Source organism: Camelus bactrianus, chromosome 13 (genome assembly GCF_048773025.1).
Source record: "Camelus bactrianus isolate YW-2024 breed Bactrian camel chromosome 13, ASM4877302v1, whole genome shotgun sequence".
Taxonomy (NCBI): Eukaryota; Metazoa; Chordata; class Mammalia; order Artiodactyla; family Camelidae; genus Camelus; species Camelus bactrianus.
In genome coordinates this window covers 22,341,787-22,362,012 of record NC_133551.1, presented here as the reverse complement: position 1 = coordinate 22,362,012, position 20,226 = coordinate 22,341,787, and the positions used below count along the sequence as shown (strand labels likewise).

Sequence of the window (20,226 nt, the reverse complement as noted above, 5' to 3'; positions counted from 1 at the left end):
TACAAAATGAACAATAAGCCATTGTACATTATACATGTTATAGGTATTTCCTCCTAATTATCTTTTAACTTTGCTTATGGTAGCTTTTTCAATATAGAAGTTTAAAAAATATATAATAAAAGCTTTCAGTCTATTTTTCTAAGTCCATTTATCATTTTATTTATAAATCTGATAATCTGATGAGACAGGTCCCAATTAATTATGGTTTAATTTCAAAGTTTTCCATGATATTCTTGAGTACTTTATTGTTCTGTATAAACTAAGTAATTATCTGTTTAAATTTATTAATAACCATGGGATTGTGATTGAGATTTTATTAACTTTGTAGATTTATATTGAGAGGATCAGTACATTTAAATATGAACTCTTCTCACCCCAAATTTGATATATTGCTTCATTTATTCATCTCCTTTTATGTTGTATAGTAAAATTTTATCATTTTCTTCATATAGGTCTTACACATTTTATGTAGATTTATAACCATGTGTTTTATAGTTTTATTGTTCTGGTGAATATGACTTTTTAAGTTGCTCTTAATATTTTACTTTTGGCATATAAAAAAGTTAATTATTTTTTATTTTTACGTAACTTTTCTCATGTAGTTTTTCATTAAACTTGTCGGTTTTTCATAGATCTTATTTATTCTTGCAAAGATTCAGCTTTTGCTATGATCCATCAATCCTGTTTTTTTTAAGGTTTACCTTCAATTACTGCTATATTTACTTTCTACTTTTATTAAGTCCTTCCTTTAATATTCTTTTGTTGCTTTGTTGTTTATTACATTAAGTTGATTATTTAATTATTTTCTACATATTTTTGTTTTTAATGGACATTTAAGGCCACACTTTTTAAACTGAATTTTATCTTTGGGTTGGCCATTTTGATATATTATTCACTTCTTAAAAGACTTTGATTTTAATTTTGATTTCCTCTTAAAGTTGAGATTTATTAAAAATAAAGGTTTTTTGCATTTATAATTGGAGAGTTTTCTGGTTATTGTTTTTCTTTGTTTTGCAGGAAAGGGTGGCTTGTTTTTTAGCCAGAAAATGGAGACTGTGATTTCTACTTTTTAAAATGTGTGACTTGTTTTGTGGCTTTATTAGTCAGTTTTTATAAATATTCTATGGATATTAAAAATGGGTCATTTTGTTTATTGATATGAAATTCTAGCTGTATATATTTTAAAATACATGATAATTTTGAATATCAAATAATCTGAATACCTATTTATTTATGACAACTTCATTTTGCTGATTTTTGAGAGAGATGCAATTGCAATGTTCAAATATAATTGTAAATTTATTTATTCCACCTTATACAATTCTAATTAGTTTACCTATGTTTTTGATGTTCTGTTGTTAAGTACGTAATCATTTTTAATTCTTTTCATTTAAACTCAAGTACAGTACACCAGAAGTTAATGCAACATTGTAAATCAACTATACATCAGTAGAAAAAATAAAAAATAAAAAATAAAATAACCTTAAAAAAATAAACTCAAGTACATTTACAATTGCTAGGGGCAGTCTTGCTTTACTAGTGAAAGTTTATGCTCAAATATTCTGTGCTGTTGTAATACAGGTTTGACTGTAGTGAAGATCATGTAGCTGAAACTATTTGTGTGCCCCATATAACTTCTATTTTAAATAAAGTATTTTAATTAATTCACATTATTGTAACTGAAATATTTATTCTTTTATATTTTGATGGTTTCTTTTTTCTCCTTTTCTGTATTTAGTTGATTTTACTGAGTTTTTCTTCATTCCTTCTTTAGTAATTATGCATCAATTTTTCTCCTATATTATATGTTTAAGTATGCTATAGAAACATAATTTCGAATTGTATGTTAACATTAAGTACTTTTCAAAGTTAACCTCCTGAATTAGACTCTTAGTATGTTTTCAAGTTCCTTTCACCCTCCTGCCCCTTTTTATATTTATTGAAATGGTTAACAATTATATATTCAGTTTTTTTTTTTTTTAATTTTCTTAGTAATTATCCTGGAAATTGCCTTAAGTGTCACAGCCTTATTACCAACTGTTTTTAGACCTAACAACATGCCTCCTGGTTAAGCTATTAACCATCTTTTCTTATATCTCAAATGTTCATCCTTTTTTACGCTTCTCTGGAGCGTATTTTCAAGTGTTCCCTTCAAAACACCTGTGGGACCATATATCCTGAGGATTTGTATCTAAAAATGTCAACTTTGTTTTCACATTTACAAAATAATTTAAATGTAAAACTCTAGTTGAAAATCTTGTTTCCTTAAAACTTTTGAAGACATTGTTCTACAACCTCTGTGCATCTAAATTTTCTGATGAAGAGAGTGTCATCAATTAGCTCCTTGTTCCTTTGCAAGTCATCTTTATTCACTGTACTGTCCAAAATAGTAGCCACCTGTATCACATGTGGTTTTGGGCCTTTAGAATGTGGGTAGTAGATTGGTGAAGTGAATTTTTAATTTGATTATATTTTGATTAAAAGTAAATTTAAATGGCCACATGTAGGTAGTGATTTCTGTAAAGTGCAGCTTTACAGTCATGCAGCTATGGCTAGTTGTTTCCTTGGTCTTTATTAATACTCAGTATGGGCTTTCATTTTCCAAGAGTCACTTTTTCTTTCATACTCTTCAACTCTGTCCTTTGTACTGTTTTGTAAGAGAATCCCTCATTTTGATCTTCTAGTTCATTACTCAGTTTTCAACCATTCTGCTGATTTATTAAGTTTATGGTAATCCTGTTTTTAATTTCCAAGAGCTCTACTCATTTATTTTTCATAGCAGCCAGCTACTTTTATAATAGATAATATATTTTTAAAATATTTATGAGATTTAAAAAATGTGTGTGTATATGTATAATATACATACTTGTTTTTCTTGTTTCCTTTGTTATCTTCTGTTTCCTTGGTGGTTATTTCCTCTGTTTGTTGAGTCAGTGACTCTTTTCATGCTGTAGTTCCCCTCATGCATGTTTGCTCATATTTCTGTCTGAGGATCCTGATTGACAAGTATTGATAGTGACATCTTGTTTACTTAGCACAAATGAGAATCTCTATTGAGCTAGCAGCAAATGCGGGCGCTGATAATGGGAGTGTTGGTTCCAGGGACTAGGCAAGGGAAGAGAGACATGTAACTAGTCAAGCCCTCTTTAGAGATCATTCATAGCCTCTTACCTTGGCACAAGAAACAATAAATTACCAGAGGTGTTTCTCAGAATTCCCACTTTATATAGGCATACTTGGAGCTTAATCCTGGAATCAAACACTGGAGTTGGCTGCTCTAAGAGCGGGCAGGGGTGGCATAGTATACATGCACGCACGCACACACACACAGATCAAAATGACCTGACCTATCATCCACGGTCTATTACTTCTAGCCTTCATTACCACTTCTAATCTTATGTTTAGTTGGCATTCTTCTGGAAATTTTCTCCTGTTTTGGAGGCTGTCTCTTTTATCTGTATGGCTTATAGATTCCAGAGAACTGCTATGGTTTTTCTGAATGTTGGATGCATTTAGATTTAGAATTATTATGTCTTTCTGGTGGACTGGCACTTGTTATAACATGACCTAGTTTAGCCCGAGTAATCCTTTTTGCCTTCAGGCTTTTTTGGCTGATATTAGTATAGCTATACCAGTTTTCTTTGGTTAGTATTTACACAGTACATGGTACATGGTGCCTCCTTACTGTCGTAAGCACATGTCTTTTTTTAAAACTAGCCTGAAAATATTAATCTTTTACTTGAACTACCTGGTCCATTTATAGTTAATATATACTTGGGTTTACAACCACCTTCTTATTGTTTGTTTATTATTTGGCCCATCTGAGGTTTTTTTTTTTTTCATGCTTTTTGCTTTTATTGCCTTCTTTGGGATTAATCAAGTGATTTTTGTCATACAATTTTTTCTATCTAATATCTTATCAGTTTTATATTTTAAAACAGTTTTAATAGTAAAGAGATCAAAATATTCATCCATGACTTATTACAGACTAATACAAATGATTGTTTTTACCTCTTCCATAATAATAAAATTTACCCTTTCTGTTTTATTGTTGTCACACATTTTAATTCTACGTATATTTTAAATTTCCCAGACATAACCATTTTTTGTGCCATCTATATTCAGTTATATTTACCCACATACTTATATTTGTGTCATTCCTAATTTCTTCCTCCATTTTCATATTTTCCTCTCTGACCATACTTCTTTGGCTGAAAACTTTCTTTACTGTTTCCTTCAGTGCAATCCTACTGACGACGAATACTTTCACTTTTCTTTTTCTGGCAATGTTTTTATTTCCTTTGTTTTTAAGGTACATTTTCACTGGGTGTGGAATGCTATATTGACAGGGTTGTTTTTTTTGTTTTGTTTTGTTTTTTTAGCACTTCTAAGGTATTATTCCATTGTATTCTGGCTTTCATAACCTACATAAGAAGCCAACTGTGTTCTTATTGGTGGTCCCTTGAAGACTGTCTTTTCCTTCCCCTGACTGCACTTAAGATTTATTTTATTTATCTCTTTTTAAGTCATTTTTAAATTATGTACCTTAATGATTTTCAACAGTTATTTATTCTGCTTGTAGTTTGCGGAGAATTTTGAAATTGTGAATTGATATTTTTTCTCAGTTTAGAAATTTTTTTGCTGTTATCTATTCAAGTTTTATTTCTTTTCAACCCTCTTTTCTCTTTGTGATATACCAATTACATATATGCTATGCTGTTTCTCATCTGTTCTTGCCCCCTGCCAATTCTTTGATCTCTCTGTGCTTCCATTTAGATTTTTTCCATCGACTGTCTTCAATTTCACTATTGTTTTCCCTCAACTCTGTCCAGTTTGGAGTTATATCTATTAATTTAGTTCTGATTGTAAGATAAGACACTTTACTTCTGCAACCCCTATCTAATTCTTTGTATAGATTCTTTGGTGGATTTTTATTGTGTCAATTAAGCTAGAGTGAACTGCATTTCCAAGAATTCTCTTGCTTACATGTTTTGAGTTCAAGTAGGGCACAAAAGACATTGTGTATGAGATTTGGAAGCGAGAACTGAAGCAGTAGTCATATAGACTTATGCTTAGAAGGTCATGCAGTGACATCAAATGCCGTTGCATCTCACACACATCGTCACTGATCTGTTTGTTCACCTCATGGGTGTTGGGCAGCAGCCAGGTGTTCAACTACTGCTCCTCTTTCAGCTTATCTGAATCCTCAGCAAAATGTGTGTCCAACTGTGATGAGGGGCAAGAACTTAATGTGCATGACAACTGTCAGTAAAATTAGAGGCAGTGAGAGACTGGCATGGGTTTTAGTCCATCCCCATCCTACTCATTCTTTTAGATTCCAGTTTATCCTCATTTTCCTGAACTTTATATCTGTCTTTTCTTTCCCAAATACCTAACCTTTAGACACAAAGTTCCAGTACAAGACACAAAAACTTCCCCTGTGTAGTGTTTTTTTAGCTAGCTGTCACATTTGTGTAAGGATAAATCCCTAGAATAAATTAGAGAATCATACATATATATATAAAATGTATGTTTGTGTATATATATATATGTATAATATATAATGTATATAACTAATGTAACATGACTGATTCAAATTCTTATTACCTGGCAAAATTCTCCAACATTTATCTTTTTTTCTACATATTTTTCTTGTTTTTGTCTATATTAGTCAATTATTTTATAGCCTTTATGTTATAACAGCAGTATCTGTATCACCTATGAATCCATTTCTGTTGCCTGTTTTTCCCCCTTGGTTTTTGGACATATAGTCCTGTCTTTTGCCATGTCTAGAATGAGTTTAATAAATGAAGAACATTTAGTATAAGTGTTGAAGGAGTCTCAGATATTGTGATCTTGCACCAGAAAAGGATTCTTTTTTCCCCTGCGAGGTGAAGTGAGGGGCTCTCTTAAATCATTCAGGAGTGAGCCAATTTAAGGCTCAATTGAAGTTTTTAGTAAACTAGAACTCAGTCTGTTGCTGGATTTCCCTGCCTCCAGTCTGGACACCTCCACTGCTTGCAGTTAAGAGCCTGCTGTATTCACTAGGCCCATTGTCAAAAGCAGGTCTGTCTTCTCAGCATCAGGAGACTACAGATTTTCCCACTTTTTTTCTCCGAGTTTATAGCTGAGCTCTTTAGTCTTCTATCTTATACACTTTCAAATTTTGGCGAATATTTTTGAGGGAGGAGTCACTTCTGTCTTGAGGCCCCTCAGGTACCCAATTTTATGAGTCCATCTCATCTAAATGCCAAAACATGCACTGGTTTTTCTGTCTTCAACAGTGGCCACGTGCACAGTGACAGCCCAGGCCCTCAGCCTGTGCGTGCAGGAGTCAGCAAACCTTTCCAGGGAAGAATGCAGCTGAAGATTGTTATGACACCCTTCCAAGAGTCTCTTCTGTATATATTTTAAACAGAGGAGTTTTGTGTTTATTTTGCTTTTTTAAAAGGCAGTTCTTTTCAGCGGGTGAATTGGTCTACCAAAAATGACTTTACTCTACATGGGACAGAAAAACCTGTCAATCTGTTCTTATTTATGTCTTCCCAGATTTCTGTCAGTATACTGCTCTGCTGTTAGGATGCCCAGTTTTCCAGTCTTACCATGTTTTTATGATTGTTTGTTATGAGGTCACATCAGAAGTAGTTTGAGAAGAAAGGCAGTACCTGCAGTAAGCCATTGGAACTAGAAACCCCATAACATTTTTGAACCTTCTGCCCCATATTACTGTTATCTGATTATGTCTGTCCCTACTACTATGTTAAAAATTTCTCAGAGACAAGAACTCTACATTATTCATGTTCATACTTGCCTTAGTACTTAGCATATGTAATCACATGTAATTAGTGCTCATCATTTACTTGTTAAATACATGAATATTTTGTAAGTGAGCAAATGACCTCAGATGTTCAGGGTCAGTGACCTCATTGACATCTTTCACATTTTGAATAGTGTTGCTTTTAAAAATCCAAAATATTGTATAAAATATAAGCCAAGTATTTTGTTTCTTTACAGAACCTGGTATTTTCTATGCCCTTAAACAAAACTTAAACAATAATAAAACAATTTGTCTCTAGCTTCTGGGTTTTCTCAAAGAGAATTCTTTGAAAATGAAGAACTTTAATCATCTGGTCCCTTAAGATTTTATAGTAGTTCAAAAAATATAGAAAAAATCCTGATATATATTTCTTTTCTCTCCTAACATTTATATTTCCCTTCAGAAAAGAAAAAAAAATCACATGAGAAAGAAAATTGAAAAGAAATGTTACCTAACATAAAAAGTCATACTTTTCAAAGATTATATTTCTACTTCTACATAATATGCTCTCATTATGAAATCATCAGTGCATTTTTTAATCATAAACAAGTCGCTGAAAAGAAAATGAATAGCAATGTAAATGACTTTCCAGAAAGTGACATCTATTCCTACCTCAGAAAAAATTAACTCTCTGAAATATTAACTGATTATAATGAGGAGGCCAAACTTTAGATAAACAGAGGAGCCGGGGAGTATTTCCCACAGGCCTGCAAGCTTGTTGTGAAGACATCTAGGAACACTGCCTCTGAATTTAAATTTAAAGTAAATAAAAATAGATCAGAGTATCAGACTGTCAACTTGAAGACTTCAACTGGGAATGCCATGTTTCTGTTCCTTTGCAATTCAACAATAGAGGAGGAAGGAAACATAATTCTAGAAAATAAAATCACCACAATTCCTGGCCATTAGAAAGGAATTCCAAAAAGATCTGTTTCTGTTTCTTTTTTCCTAAACTTAGAAATAAGTTATGGGCATAGGTCATCCCGTGAGCCACTGAACAAATGCCCAGTTGTTTTGACAGTGTTCAAACCCAGTAGAGAGAACATTAATCTAATGTCTTTCTTATAACTGGCACAGGAGGCAGCACCACTAGCTACAAACTTCCCAGTCCCTTGTAATCTTCATATTCTGGACTTCTGCTTTGACTTTACACCTATATATTTCATTTCTCATGAGACTATTATTTATATACCTTGTTTGCAAGTTATAAGACAACTCATTCAACACAGTTCCTTCAAACAGCAGAATTTTACTTCCAGAGGTTTCAAATGGACACGTCTCTGGAGTACACCTAATGTGTGATGGAGTTAAAAACAGAAGACGGTCAAGATTCAAGCTCAAGAACAAACATCAAAAACAATGACAAATGCCGACGCTGTGTGGTGCTTCAAAACATTCAGAAAGAGATGTCTGACCTTTCTTCATCTTTCCATTTTGTTCTGAAGTTGCTCCTGCTGTCCTTTGGAATAGCATAAACTTGGAGGAATAAACACTCATCTCCCCTCTTCTTTTGTATGTCTTTCCATGAAGATAGAACTTGCCTTTTTTCCTAGCATTGACACTGTCCCCATAGTTTACAACATTTCCAGCTCTCCTCAGAGGCTTAGTGGGCACACAACTTCCATTTCCAGCACTGTTTATCAAGCAGTGAACTATGGAACCAAAGTGGGGCAAATTTTTTTAGAATCATGTCTCAGAAACCTAAAACTCTGTGGTTACAACTTCAGACAGTTTTATGCCCAGAGAGTGAGCTGTAGCCCTTCCAAATATTCATGCATGAAGCTCATTAATAATTTTCTTCTCTCAGTAACCAAAGATGAATCCTTTAATTTGAAGTGGCCTTAACACTAATGAGTCATGTCATTACTCTGGAATCCTTTAAGTTGATTTTTTTTCCTCATTGACTCAGTGAGGTAGAAATTAAGGACAGCTCCAATTAGCTCTATGTATTTCCTGAAGCATCTGCTCATCGTTGCAAATTGATCCATCCTAAATATTTATTTGTCTCTAAATGCTATGGAGTCAACACTTCACTTTAAATTTCTTTCTTTTTTTTCCCAAACACAAAATTTCCTTTTAAAGTCCTGTCAATAACATGATTTGCAATTTAAATGCTTTTAAAATATGATCGTGCCTGCTGTGTTTTTTAATACTCCCTTCATATTTAATTGCTGTAGACACTTTAATTCCTAATTAAACTTTATTGTTTATAATGTTGCAGTCATTAATAGACATGATAGGGACAAAGATGTCTAGTTCTAGCAAATTGTCTGACTGCTAATTCTAGTCTTACTGATAATACTTTTCATAGCCATAATGAATTAACGGGGTGCAAAGGAGGGTGGATAGAAAGTGAGACAAAAACAAGTATACAGGTCATGTTTTTGAGGATTTTTACTAGGCATTCTGGAAGACAGGCTTGAACTGGACTTGAATTGAATCAGACTTCTTGATTTGTAGGAGAAATTGCCTTTAGAAATAGCATCTCAAACACTTGCAAGACGAACATCCTCATTTTTCAAGTCTCCTTTCTCTATCATATGCCCAGGTTTTGCACTGGTGACAGAGAGAAGCATATATTGCACACACAGAGCTTCCCTCATCCTCAGAGCCTTAAGAGACTTTTATTGTGAGAGAATGGAGACACTTGATGAATCTGATGGGTTTTGGTCATAGAAAGATTTGCTATGAGCCATTGCACCAAGGTTGAAATACCCAAGAGGCTGACAAGCTTATTGCCCATTTCAGAGATTAAATAGTTTTGGGAAAATTTTTTCCCCTGGCAGTTGTAATTGTGTCTGTGAAATAAGTGTTCATTCTGCTTGAGCACTGTGGTTTGAATGCTTCCTTCTATATATCCCCCCAGTGGATTGATTCTAAAAAGGTTTGCTCAGATTTCCCTGTACCAATGCAAATTAACCCGTGAACTTGATAACACCTCCCCACAACCTTCAACTTCCTTGCCATGTCCCATGCTGGTGGGTAATCAGAGACACCATCAAGTACTTTTATCATGGATTATGTCTGTAGCTGTTCAAAGGAAGGGAAAGGAGCTGAAAACTCATGCAGCTTAATAACGTGGTTATAGGCAATGGACAGAGGCTACCATCTGTAACCTTGAGAGCGTTAAGCTGCTTGAGTAGCACCCATGAGCAGATAAAGTGGTCATTTAGCTGTTGGGACTTCCAAGGCATCTGAGAGCGCCTCAACTGCTCCGGATAAAATAGTGTGAGGATAACATCTCAAGAAGAGGAAAGAGGGCACAAGCAGGAAAACACAGGCTCATCACAGACACATCATCTATTCCCTGACTTTGCCCAGGGTCAGCATTGCATATTAATCTGCTAACTGCTGGCAAGTATCTGATCTTTTGGGTGATTCAGAACATTTCTGTTTCTAGCCTGGGTGGATAAAGATCATTATGTGTTAACACAGACCACAACGTATTCCTCTTACACAGTCAGTCATTATCTAGAATCCCTGGGTTTATCATTTTAAAGAAGCCTCAGTATCACACCTCAGAATTGAATGTAAAAATATCAAAGAATTCTGGACACAGTAATATTTCTTTCTGAGCATTCACTATATCCCTGGCACTGTGCTAAGTCTATGATTGAATTATTTTATTTAATCTGTAATATTTCTACCAGGTAGGTTCTGGTGTTATCCTGTGGTAACATACTCAGAGAGGTTGAGTAAATCACCGAAGATCACACAGTAATTAGTTCAATCAGTTTGAACCCAGGTCTCCCTGATCTTAGAACTGCCTTCCCTTTAACCCTCAGTATCTTGAGAAAGCAGGATGAGCAGATGCTAGAAGTAAGATGATTGTTTACTGACCAGTACTGTATGCTGACCTCCATTTTGTCTGATTTTTATGGCATTCTTTTATTGGGAATGCCTTCTCAATAATTTTTAAAGTGTTATTTGTGGCTCCAAAGCATTCTAGGATGGTATTTTAGCCCTATTACCTTTCTTTCTCTACTTTTTTGGGTTGTCAGTGGTGATCAGTGTTCGTGTCTGAGGCGAAACAGGGGTAGTCACAGCATAAAAGTGAAAAAGCAGTGGCCAAGGACGTCTTTGTTCAGGTGATGGTGGGATCACCGCAGCATCATGTGCTATTCTAGAAGCAGCTGTTAGCCAGATGACAAGAGAACACAAAGGAATCTATACCGAGAAGCGCCAAAACCATACCAGATGTGAACATCAGGTAGATCTTTTTTGAGAAAAGTAGATTTGGGGTGGGAAACAGGACTTGGAATATACATATAAGAATTAGAAAATTTAGTTAAAAGCAAATCTTAATCAATGGAAATGATTAATATACAGGCATTTGAAGTGGACTGATTGCTGTTTTCTTACATTTTAACCAATCAGAAGTGAATAATAATTATTATATGGATATTGTATATTTAAAGTTTATGTGTCAAGGGCAAAACTCTCCAAAAGCGGAGGATATTCCTTTCTCACTCGCTGCCCACCTGTCTGACATTCTTGGCAGTGTGTGTTTGTTTCCTTGCTTGGTTCATCCGATTCTTTTCTTCCTTCCCTAGTCCACCAAGGATTCAGATCCCAGATGGTAGGGAGATCAGAGGCAGGTTCAGGAACCTTCCCTGTCTCACACGGATGTTGTAGGGATTAATGAACTAACATATTCTAGAATGATTTTAAAAAGTGAAGTGCTATATAAGTGTCAAGCATGATTAACTAGCAGCCAAGTTATTAGGCACCTGAATATTATGCATCTTTTCTGAATTTCAGAAAAATGGATGTGCATATTCATTTTCAAAAGCACTATTATTTGAATGATATTCAGGCACTCAAATAAAAGTCTAGCCCAATCCTAATTACCTCCACTCTTCTCACACCCATCATGTAGACCTTAAGAGCGACATATTTATGCAACTGTGAGTAAGAAAGACACAATTACCAATCTCACGGAGTTCTCAGTGCATCAAGGGAAAGACACCATGCAAAATATTAGTTGCTTTTCAACCTACAGCCCATACTCCTAGTACAAGAAACAGTGAGGCCTGGTGGTTGGGAGTGTGAACTCTAGCCCAGACTCCTTGGGGCCAAACCCTCATTCCACTGCTGATTAAGTAACTCTGGGCAAGTTGCTTTACCTCTCTTTGCTTTTGTTTATTTCTGTAACAACTGGGGACAATGAGAGTACCTATTTCATAGCTGATATATATAAGGTACTCAGAAAAGCATTTCCTGACGTGCGGTAATTGCTCCTTAAATGTTAACTATTATCATTATAATTGTCATTATTACTGGCCTAAGGAGGTTCCACCCTCAGATAGATAAATAGTAAATAGGATTGGTAGTTCTTTTGCTAGGACTCATGTAATGACAGTTGGCAGTTTACAAAGCCCATTTATATATAATACTAACTCACAGTTATTCAGCATTTGCCGTGTGCCTAAATGCTCACAACCACCTGGTGAGCCGGGTTAGGACAGCGGCAGCTTTTATTTTTGCTTTATTTGCTCAGCAAGGTTTTGATCCCCTTTCTTCTGGTAACTCACTCTAGCATCCCTTCACCCTACATGCAGGGGCAGGCACGACACCATGCCTGGTCAACTGGACTTCTCATCCTAAGGTAAACATGGGAACCAGCAGGGCCGATCTCAGGCCTCCCGTGGCATACTAGAGAACGAATTGACTTGAAAGTGAAGAATAAACAATTTTGCCTCCAGGTTCATGATGCTAAAAGAATGTGAAATTAGACTTAAAAGTGACGGAGTTCATTGCCAAGTTGAGGCGATGTGGCTGCAACAGGAGAGAATGAAGCCAAGCAGAGCTGAGCTGAGCTGAGAGTTGGAGGAGGGAGTGAGTCTGGTGGCTTTGTCTTGATCCATCTGAGGCCCAGGTCCCCATCCTTTGATTTGGTCAGATATCTCAATATCCCTCCCAGCCACAAGAGCCAATACACTTATTCTTTGTGTTTCTCCTAAAGTAGTTTGAATTGGGTTTGTCTCTTGCAGCTTAGAGAATCCTTACAAGACAAATGCTGTAATTCACCCATTTTATGGATAAGGAAATTGAGGCTCAGAGAATTTAAGTGATTTGTTCATGAAAATCACATCACCAGTGATTTTCCGAGCCAGAACTTCATGTCCTATTTATTGAACTCAAATGCTATATTCCAGGAAACAGAACAAGGCTGAAGAATTGGAGAGGGAGCTGATGATTAATGAAAGGAGCTGAGAAGTTTAGGGCACCATGAAGTCACAGCTCTTCGCATAGCTGTTTCATCCACTGGTTCATTAAATATTTGTTCAATCACTAAGAAACAATCTAAGGCAAGTTGTTTAAGTAGAAGAAGAGAGCAGGTTCTCTCAGCAGTCCTGGATAGCTGTCTGCTCTCAGCTGCTTTCGGCATAGGAAGGGGTGAGAAGCCACAGAGCCGGCCTACCTGCGTTTTTCAAGCTGCTATTGCAGTGAATGCAATGTCTGCAGAACGTGTCAGACACATGGCCCTCTCAGAAAATGGATTATGGAGCTTGCCCCTTCCTCAGAAAGCAAGCTTTTGTTTTTATTAGCATGCATAAATATGGAATGATTTCTGAATACAAATATGGATGACATTTTATTTTTCTGACATGTTTGGAAGCAGCCTGGGGCAGGGTGGCAGTGAATCGGTAAACATCACGGGTGCTATGCTGGGAATTCATCAACTGTGCACACAATTAATGGGCTTATGCCATATGTTCCACAAGAGCATGTTTGCTAACATGGGATTGGGGTGCCTGGTTGTATGACAAAACTGCCACGTCAGTTCCTTGATGTATGGAGATAGACTCTGCTAGCCAGATGCAGAAATCCAGCAAGGTCATTTTAGGAGTAATTTCCATTTTGTGTGCTGTTTTCCCCCTCATTGACTGTAAGAGAATGTGATTTGCCTCATTACAATGTGATTCCAGGTGCATAACACAATAATGACCTTTATGCCAAAGTCTGAAGTTCACATAATTGATAAGATAGACTCCCATTCAGCAATGTTGGAAACCCTTAGCTGGAGGCAGGAACCATGTTAACTTCCTGACAAAGGAGGTCAAAGGTCAAGGTGAAAGCCAGCAGCCATGTCTGGACTCAGATAGAAGGAAAACAGTGCTGCCTGGCAGCGGTGGGGTTTGCAGCCTTCCCTGTGGGAGTCAGAGACATCCTGGAGTGAGGGGAAAATTAAGGGGAGGCAGGAGGATCAAGGCGGGGTCCGAGGAGGGAGCAGCAGATCCCAACTGCACAGAAGAGGGCTTGAGTAGTGGGCCTCCCAAGCGGGGGTGCTGTGATGCCCATCACCTCCGTCTCTTTTCATGTCCTTACTGATACCCTCTGCTTCACCCACCTCTGACCTGACAGTATGTCATCTATATGCAGGCCTTACTTCTTTTTATCCTCCTGGATTCTGGATGGTCGGTGCTCATGTGGGAAATCAGAGATTTGTTATGGAGTCTTTACAATAACTTAGGAAACCTGAGGATTCCCTTTTCACCCACCCAGGGATAGATTTCCTGCCAAAAACATGCCTGACTTCTGTCTTTTATTGAAAATGGCCAAAGTTCCTCACTTGGTGATGATGGCGGGAGTATTGAGTGTCATTTTATTAAACACCCATTTACAAGTAGCACCTGAGTACCCAACAAAGCTCCAGACTTCAGGACCCTTCCTAATGCAGCTTTGTTGGCATTACTTACAGCCAGCTCTTGTCGTTCTTTCTTTCTTCCATTTTCACTCTGCCTGAGGACGCAGTGTTTAGTATCTCCCACAAACTGCGAGAACCCAAACCTACTGTGCAAAATAGGGAGTGAAAGGGGGAAAGTAAAAAGTCACATGTCGTCTGCAACCTGCAGCTGGTCAATAAAGAGGTATAGTAAGCAGATGAGGACACATTTGGTCAGAAGGAAAAAAAAGTGGGAACTTGAGGTGGTTAAGCAGAGAAAACCAGATGCTTAAAATGATAAATAAAATGGCTTGTTTGTTTATTTCTTTACATCCCTGGAGTTATAAGTATTTCTGTCTGACCATGGGTTAATAGTTTTTTAGTAGGAGCCTCTTGTGTATTTTTATCAACGTTTGATTTCCAGAGCTTCCAGCTCAGCCAAGGACAAAGGCTCTATCTTTCACTAATGCTCATAGACGAATAATGCCTTTTTAAAATATCGCCAATTCTGCTGTCATTTCAGGACCCCAGAGACTCTCCTTATTAGGATGGCAGGCAAGCGAAGAAATGAGTCGGGCAGAGAGGTGGCAGGGGTTAATTTCATATTTGTCATGAGATCTTGCCTGATTTCCCTAAAAGATATTTAATTTCCACTGGGCATAATAACTTGCAGCTGCCGGAATGTGCTGTATACTGGTGACAAGTTCTTGTCTTCAGAGATTTATGCAAGTCGTTATTTAAAAATAGAGATCCGGGAGTTACAGCTGGCTAATTAATCTACCACTAAGGAAAGCTTAGCAAGTGACCCACTTAACTGTTTTCAGGAATCACGACTACTCTGAAGCAAACTCTCAAAAATGTCCTGCACAAAGAGCCCAGCTAGTACCTCCCTGAGGCATTTTTGTGGTCTTCTCAGTGTGTGTCCCTTCTTCACCTTTCTTTCTTTCCCCTGGACACCAGTCATTCTGTCCTCATCCACACATATTTTTTTTTTAATTGAAGTATATAGTCAGTTACAATGGGTCAATCTCAGGTGTACAGCACAATGTCCCAGTCATGCATATATATATACATATATTTGTTTTCATATTCTTTCTCATTAAAGGTTATTACAAGATATTGAATATAGTTCCCTGTGCTATACAGAAGAAACTTGTTTTTTATCTATTTTTATATATAGTGGTTATCATTTGCAAATCTCAAACTCCCAAATTTATCCCTTCCCACCCTCTTCCCCCAGTAACCATAAGATTGTTTACTATGTCTGCAAGTTTCTTTCTGTTTTGTAGATGAGTTCATTAGTGTCCTCTTTCTTCTTCTTCTTTTTTTTTTAAGATTCCACATACATTTGAAATTCCCCAGTTTGAATTCCTAGGTGCTTCAGCATCTGGGTCCTTCTTCCCGAGGCTGCTGGCAGGCTCCCCTTCCTTAGTCTTCCTTCTCTGCATCACTCACCGGCTTATGTGTTTTACCATCAGCTCTGAGGCTTCTGCCTGACTTCTGAGGTTTCCCCTAAGAGACCCAAGCCACATATCTGCCCATATTTCCTCCACCCCCTCCACATGCACCTTCCCTTCCAGGCATAATTGTCTCTTCCCTCTCATACTGTCCCCCCACCCATATTACCTTTTTCCTTTCTTCTGTCTGCCTGAACATGGTCTATACATCCTACGAAGCTCTACTCTGTCTATCCCAGGCCACCGTAAGTTTTTTCCTTGGAATTGATGGCTGAGAGTTAAAATCATGTCACAGTTTCATCATTGGTCTGTGAGGGCCCTGCTCTTATTTTTAAATTAATTAATAAATTTATTATATTTATTCATATCCCTTTCCCCTCTCTGCGTGCGCAGGCATTCTATTATGTTTTATATGCATCTTTTTTTAATTGCATACACATTTACCAAGTAATTATGAGTACAGGTATTTGGCTTAACACAAATGACATATATTAAATTTTGTGTATCTCTTACTTTTTCCACTCAGGCTTATGCCTTTAAAGTCCACCCCCATCTCTAAAGCTGGCTGCTGCATACTCATGGTAGGCAACCGTTGCCTTTACCTCCCTGCTTTCTCCGTGAGACACACACCCAGATCCCTCGTGCTCTCTGGATCACCCCTTCTCTGCAATCCCTTGGAATTCATTTACCCTGCAACTGGGCTCTTCATTGTACTGTTTTGTATTTTCCTATGAGTGTTTCACGTTTCCCCTCTTCTTTTGCGTAATGCCTTGGAAGTCAGGGACTGTTTCTTGTGGTCTTCCCTCCCCTGTTCCACGCAGCCCCACCTCTGCAGCCCTTCATTGGAGCTCAGTGCATAATCTGTGCTCTGTAAATCCTTGTTTATTTAGTGAATTGCATAGCATGATTTCCACGAGGGTAGGTAGTTCCTCTGTTCCTAACCATATCTCCAGTGTCTAAGGTTCCCGGCATGTCGTAGGGGATCAGGAAATACATCTGACACAGATGAGTGCCTCACCTTTCACATAAGAAAAGGAACATGGAATAGAAGCATATCCAGGGGTCAGGGTTCTATGTTGTAGTTTCTTATCTGCCACCAACTAGGTGCCGGACGCTTAGGTAGACCTTGGTTAAGCTGAATGATTGCTTGAATCCTTAGTCCACTCTTAACTTGCCAAGTATCTGTGACTTCACTAAAATGTTTCAACATGAAGAGAGTCTTTAATATTAACTCATCTGCATGGAATACAGAGTAATCATACTCCAGGCAGTGGAGCCTGGGAGAGGTAATGTTGGGTAGAGGTGAGAGCATGTCCTATGGGTTCTGATCTTAGGCTCCCAGAATGGTAGGAAGGACAAAATGATTACTACCTGCAAAGCTTAGAAGAGTGTCTGACAGAGTAAGTGATATGTAAGTGTTTACTCTTATTTTTATAAATTCAAGAAAATCTGCTAGCCTTTGCAGCAATCTCCTGTCTGGCATTTGGAAGTCTGGTCTTCATGTTTACATGCTTAAAAAAAAAAAAAAAAAAGCCTCAGGAATTCTAGTATCACTGCTGAAATTAATAGCTTTTTTAATAGGACAATAATCATCAGACAACAGTCTGATTTTTTTAGGCCCAATCTGTTGTCTTTCTGTTAATGGGCAGGTTCTAATTTTCATGGCTTTTGTAAAGTAAAGCAAAGGAATATTGTCCTTCAGGATTGTGTAGCGGCTAATAAAGATTAGGACAAGAATCTTGAGTTCTCTGTTTGCGATCTATCGAAGAACAACTGTTTCTTCTGTAGAGCAGTCACTTAGAAATGGAAACAGAATATGAATGTATTCATATCTTATGCAGTTGGTTTTGTTTCCTATAGTAGGGAAACAGTAACCAAATAATCTAATTTGCTTTCCCTTATCTTTAAGGAAGTGAATTCAAATATTGAACAAACCATTATTAAAATTCTGAACCGCACTTAAATCATGAGCTTGTTTGTTGCCAGAAGGCTTCTTTTTCTCCAGGTCAAGAGGTAAATCTATTTGTCTTAAGGAAAAACCATTAAGCGGTATTGGTTACGGGCCACAAGTATTATAACTTGACTAAATTTGCTTCAAGAGCAAACAACATTTGATAACTATTTTATTCTATTCTACTGGGTAAAAGAAGTCTTAAACAGCATTTCAATTTAATACTTTTACATACAAAATCCAATTTCTGAATTCATCTGCAGTCTAAAAGTTAAAAAAAAATCAGGTTAAAATACAAAATGAGAACTGGGGACTCCATATGGACTAGAAAATTTTTAACTAAAAAAGGAGTAAGAGCTCTTATTAAAAGTTTGGAGAAATAAGTAGGCAAAATGTTCAGTTAGCAACAACAGCACAGGGAAATGACTGTGAATGACTGTTTTAGAGTTCAGAAATACTGGAGTAAACTGAACTTGCATGGTGACTGGTGAATGGGGATTTAAAAAAAATCTCATGTTTTTGTTTTTGTTTTTTTGACTCATGAACTATATTTGGGTGAGTACCATAGTTTCTTATTAAAATAAAGATGGGCTGTGTTCTGATAACATCTTTCTAGGTTGTGTTTCTCAGGTAGTTCTCAACTAAAGCTATTGTTTATTTCCACATGGTATGAACTGAAATAAAATATGCATTTTGAATAGCCAAGAAGGGTTGCCATGAAAACTAAAGGAGATAGTGTTGGAAGGAGCTCTGAAAACCTGAAGTCCTATACACATGTTTGCTTCTGTTATTACTGCATTCAGTAAAAATCAGAGAAGTGCCTACTGTATACCAGGAACTGTTTTAGGCACTGAGGAGTCAAAGAAATAATAGTACTGATCTTTGCCCTTGAGGGTTTATAATTATGTTGGGGAAAGAGACATTGTAAACAGAGAATGTCAGGGTATTTGGTGAGTGCAATGATAAATATATGCCAGGTGCTTGGCAGCATAGAAAGGGATCCCTGACTAAACTTTTAGAGTCAGGGAGGTCAGAGGGAGTTAGGGAGAAGAGAGGAGAGGAAGGGAGTCTCAGGAGGAGGCAATGGCATGAAAATGGACTTGAGGTTAAAAATAGTATAGTGTATTTTGAGTCAGTAATGGGATCGATATGACTAGAGCTTAAAATACCAAGCAAAGAATAGCAAAAGATGTGTCTTTGAGAGGTCAGATGACAGAAGGCCTGTGTACTATGTTAAAGGTTCAGATTTTATCCCGCTGTTGATGGAAACCCAGTGAAGCCAGGGCATAATGTGGTCACCATTGGGGCGTATGGAGGGTGGATTCGAGGGTCAGGGAGAGCCGTGAGGAGAGGATTACTGTGGTCCAGGTGAAAGAGAATGACAGTGGGAACTTAGGCAGAGAGAGTTAGAACAAAGTGGAGAAGTAGTGAAGAAAGACAATGTATGATAATTAATTTCATGAAAGTTGGTGAGGATGACCCCTGAAGCTTATAGTTTGACTGGGTGATTTGTAGTACAGTTTATGTACAAAATACTGAAGGAGAATCAGGTATAGGGCATAAGATATATGTTCATTTTTTTAATCATGTTTTTCTCAAGGTTGAGTGAAGGTGTCCAGGAGGCAATTGAATATATGGCCCTGAACTGTGAACAGAAGATCTGAGTAGGAAATTCAGATTTGTAAGTCTGAGCATTTAAGTGGTGGCCAAAGCCCTCAGAGAAGAGAAGTGAGGACAAAAGCCTGGGAAGGGCAGCTTTTAGAGGGTGGGCGACAGAGAAAGCCAAAACCCTAGCGGGGACAGTGAAGTGATGCGAAGGGACCCAATACGGTGTCATGGGACAGAAGCTAGGGGGATAGAAGGTCAGGAAAGTGGTGGGACCAAAAGGGAAATGAAAGCAGTAAATCCAATGTAAAGACATAAAAAGAATCCTTAAACTTGAGAAAGCCATGACTTTAGGTGACTTAATCAAAGCACCGCAGGGCTAACTGCAATCAGTTGAGGAATGAATGTGACGACAGCGAGCACAGGTCTTCCTCTGCACAGAATTCTGGGTGGGAGGAAGGAGGGGGTAGGATGGCAGCGAGGGGAAACGCAGGGTTGGAAGCAGGTCATTTTAACAGTGGAGAGTTTAAGGCTGAAGGGAAAGCTAGAGAATGGAGGTAATGTATACTGGAATAGGCCGTGTCAGAAGCAGCAGCACCTTTCTTTACAGAGCTACCTGTGGCGTACCTGCATTGGGGGAAGGAATGAAGAGAAGGAGCCAATAATAAACAGGAAAGGTAGAAATACTAGCAGAAATAATGAAAGCAGAAAAATATGAGGTAGCATG

At 37.4% G+C, this 20,226-nt stretch overlaps 1 protein-coding gene across 17 annotated transcripts in view; it reads left to right on the top strand.

Annotated features, from left to right (window-relative positions):
* The window catches only part of ST6GALNAC3 (ST6 N-acetylgalactosaminide alpha-2,6-sialyltransferase 3), a 561,430-nt gene that overhangs the window by 412,806 nt on the left and 128,398 nt on the right, over positions 1-20,226 (top strand). For 3 of the 17 annotated variants that reach the window (XM_074376218.1, XM_074376217.1, XM_074376222.1), the window contains one exon: positions 1,018-1,668. The exons of the other annotated variants lie outside the window; for them this stretch is intronic. Coding sequence is in view for 2 of the 3 variants with exons in the window: in XM_074376217.1 (XP_074232318.1) it covers positions 1,018-1,059 (42 nt within the window). In the remaining variant the exon portion in view is untranslated. Of the gene's footprint in view, positions 1-1,017; positions 1,669-20,226 lie in introns of those variants that run through there. 17 annotated transcript variants of the gene reach the window in all.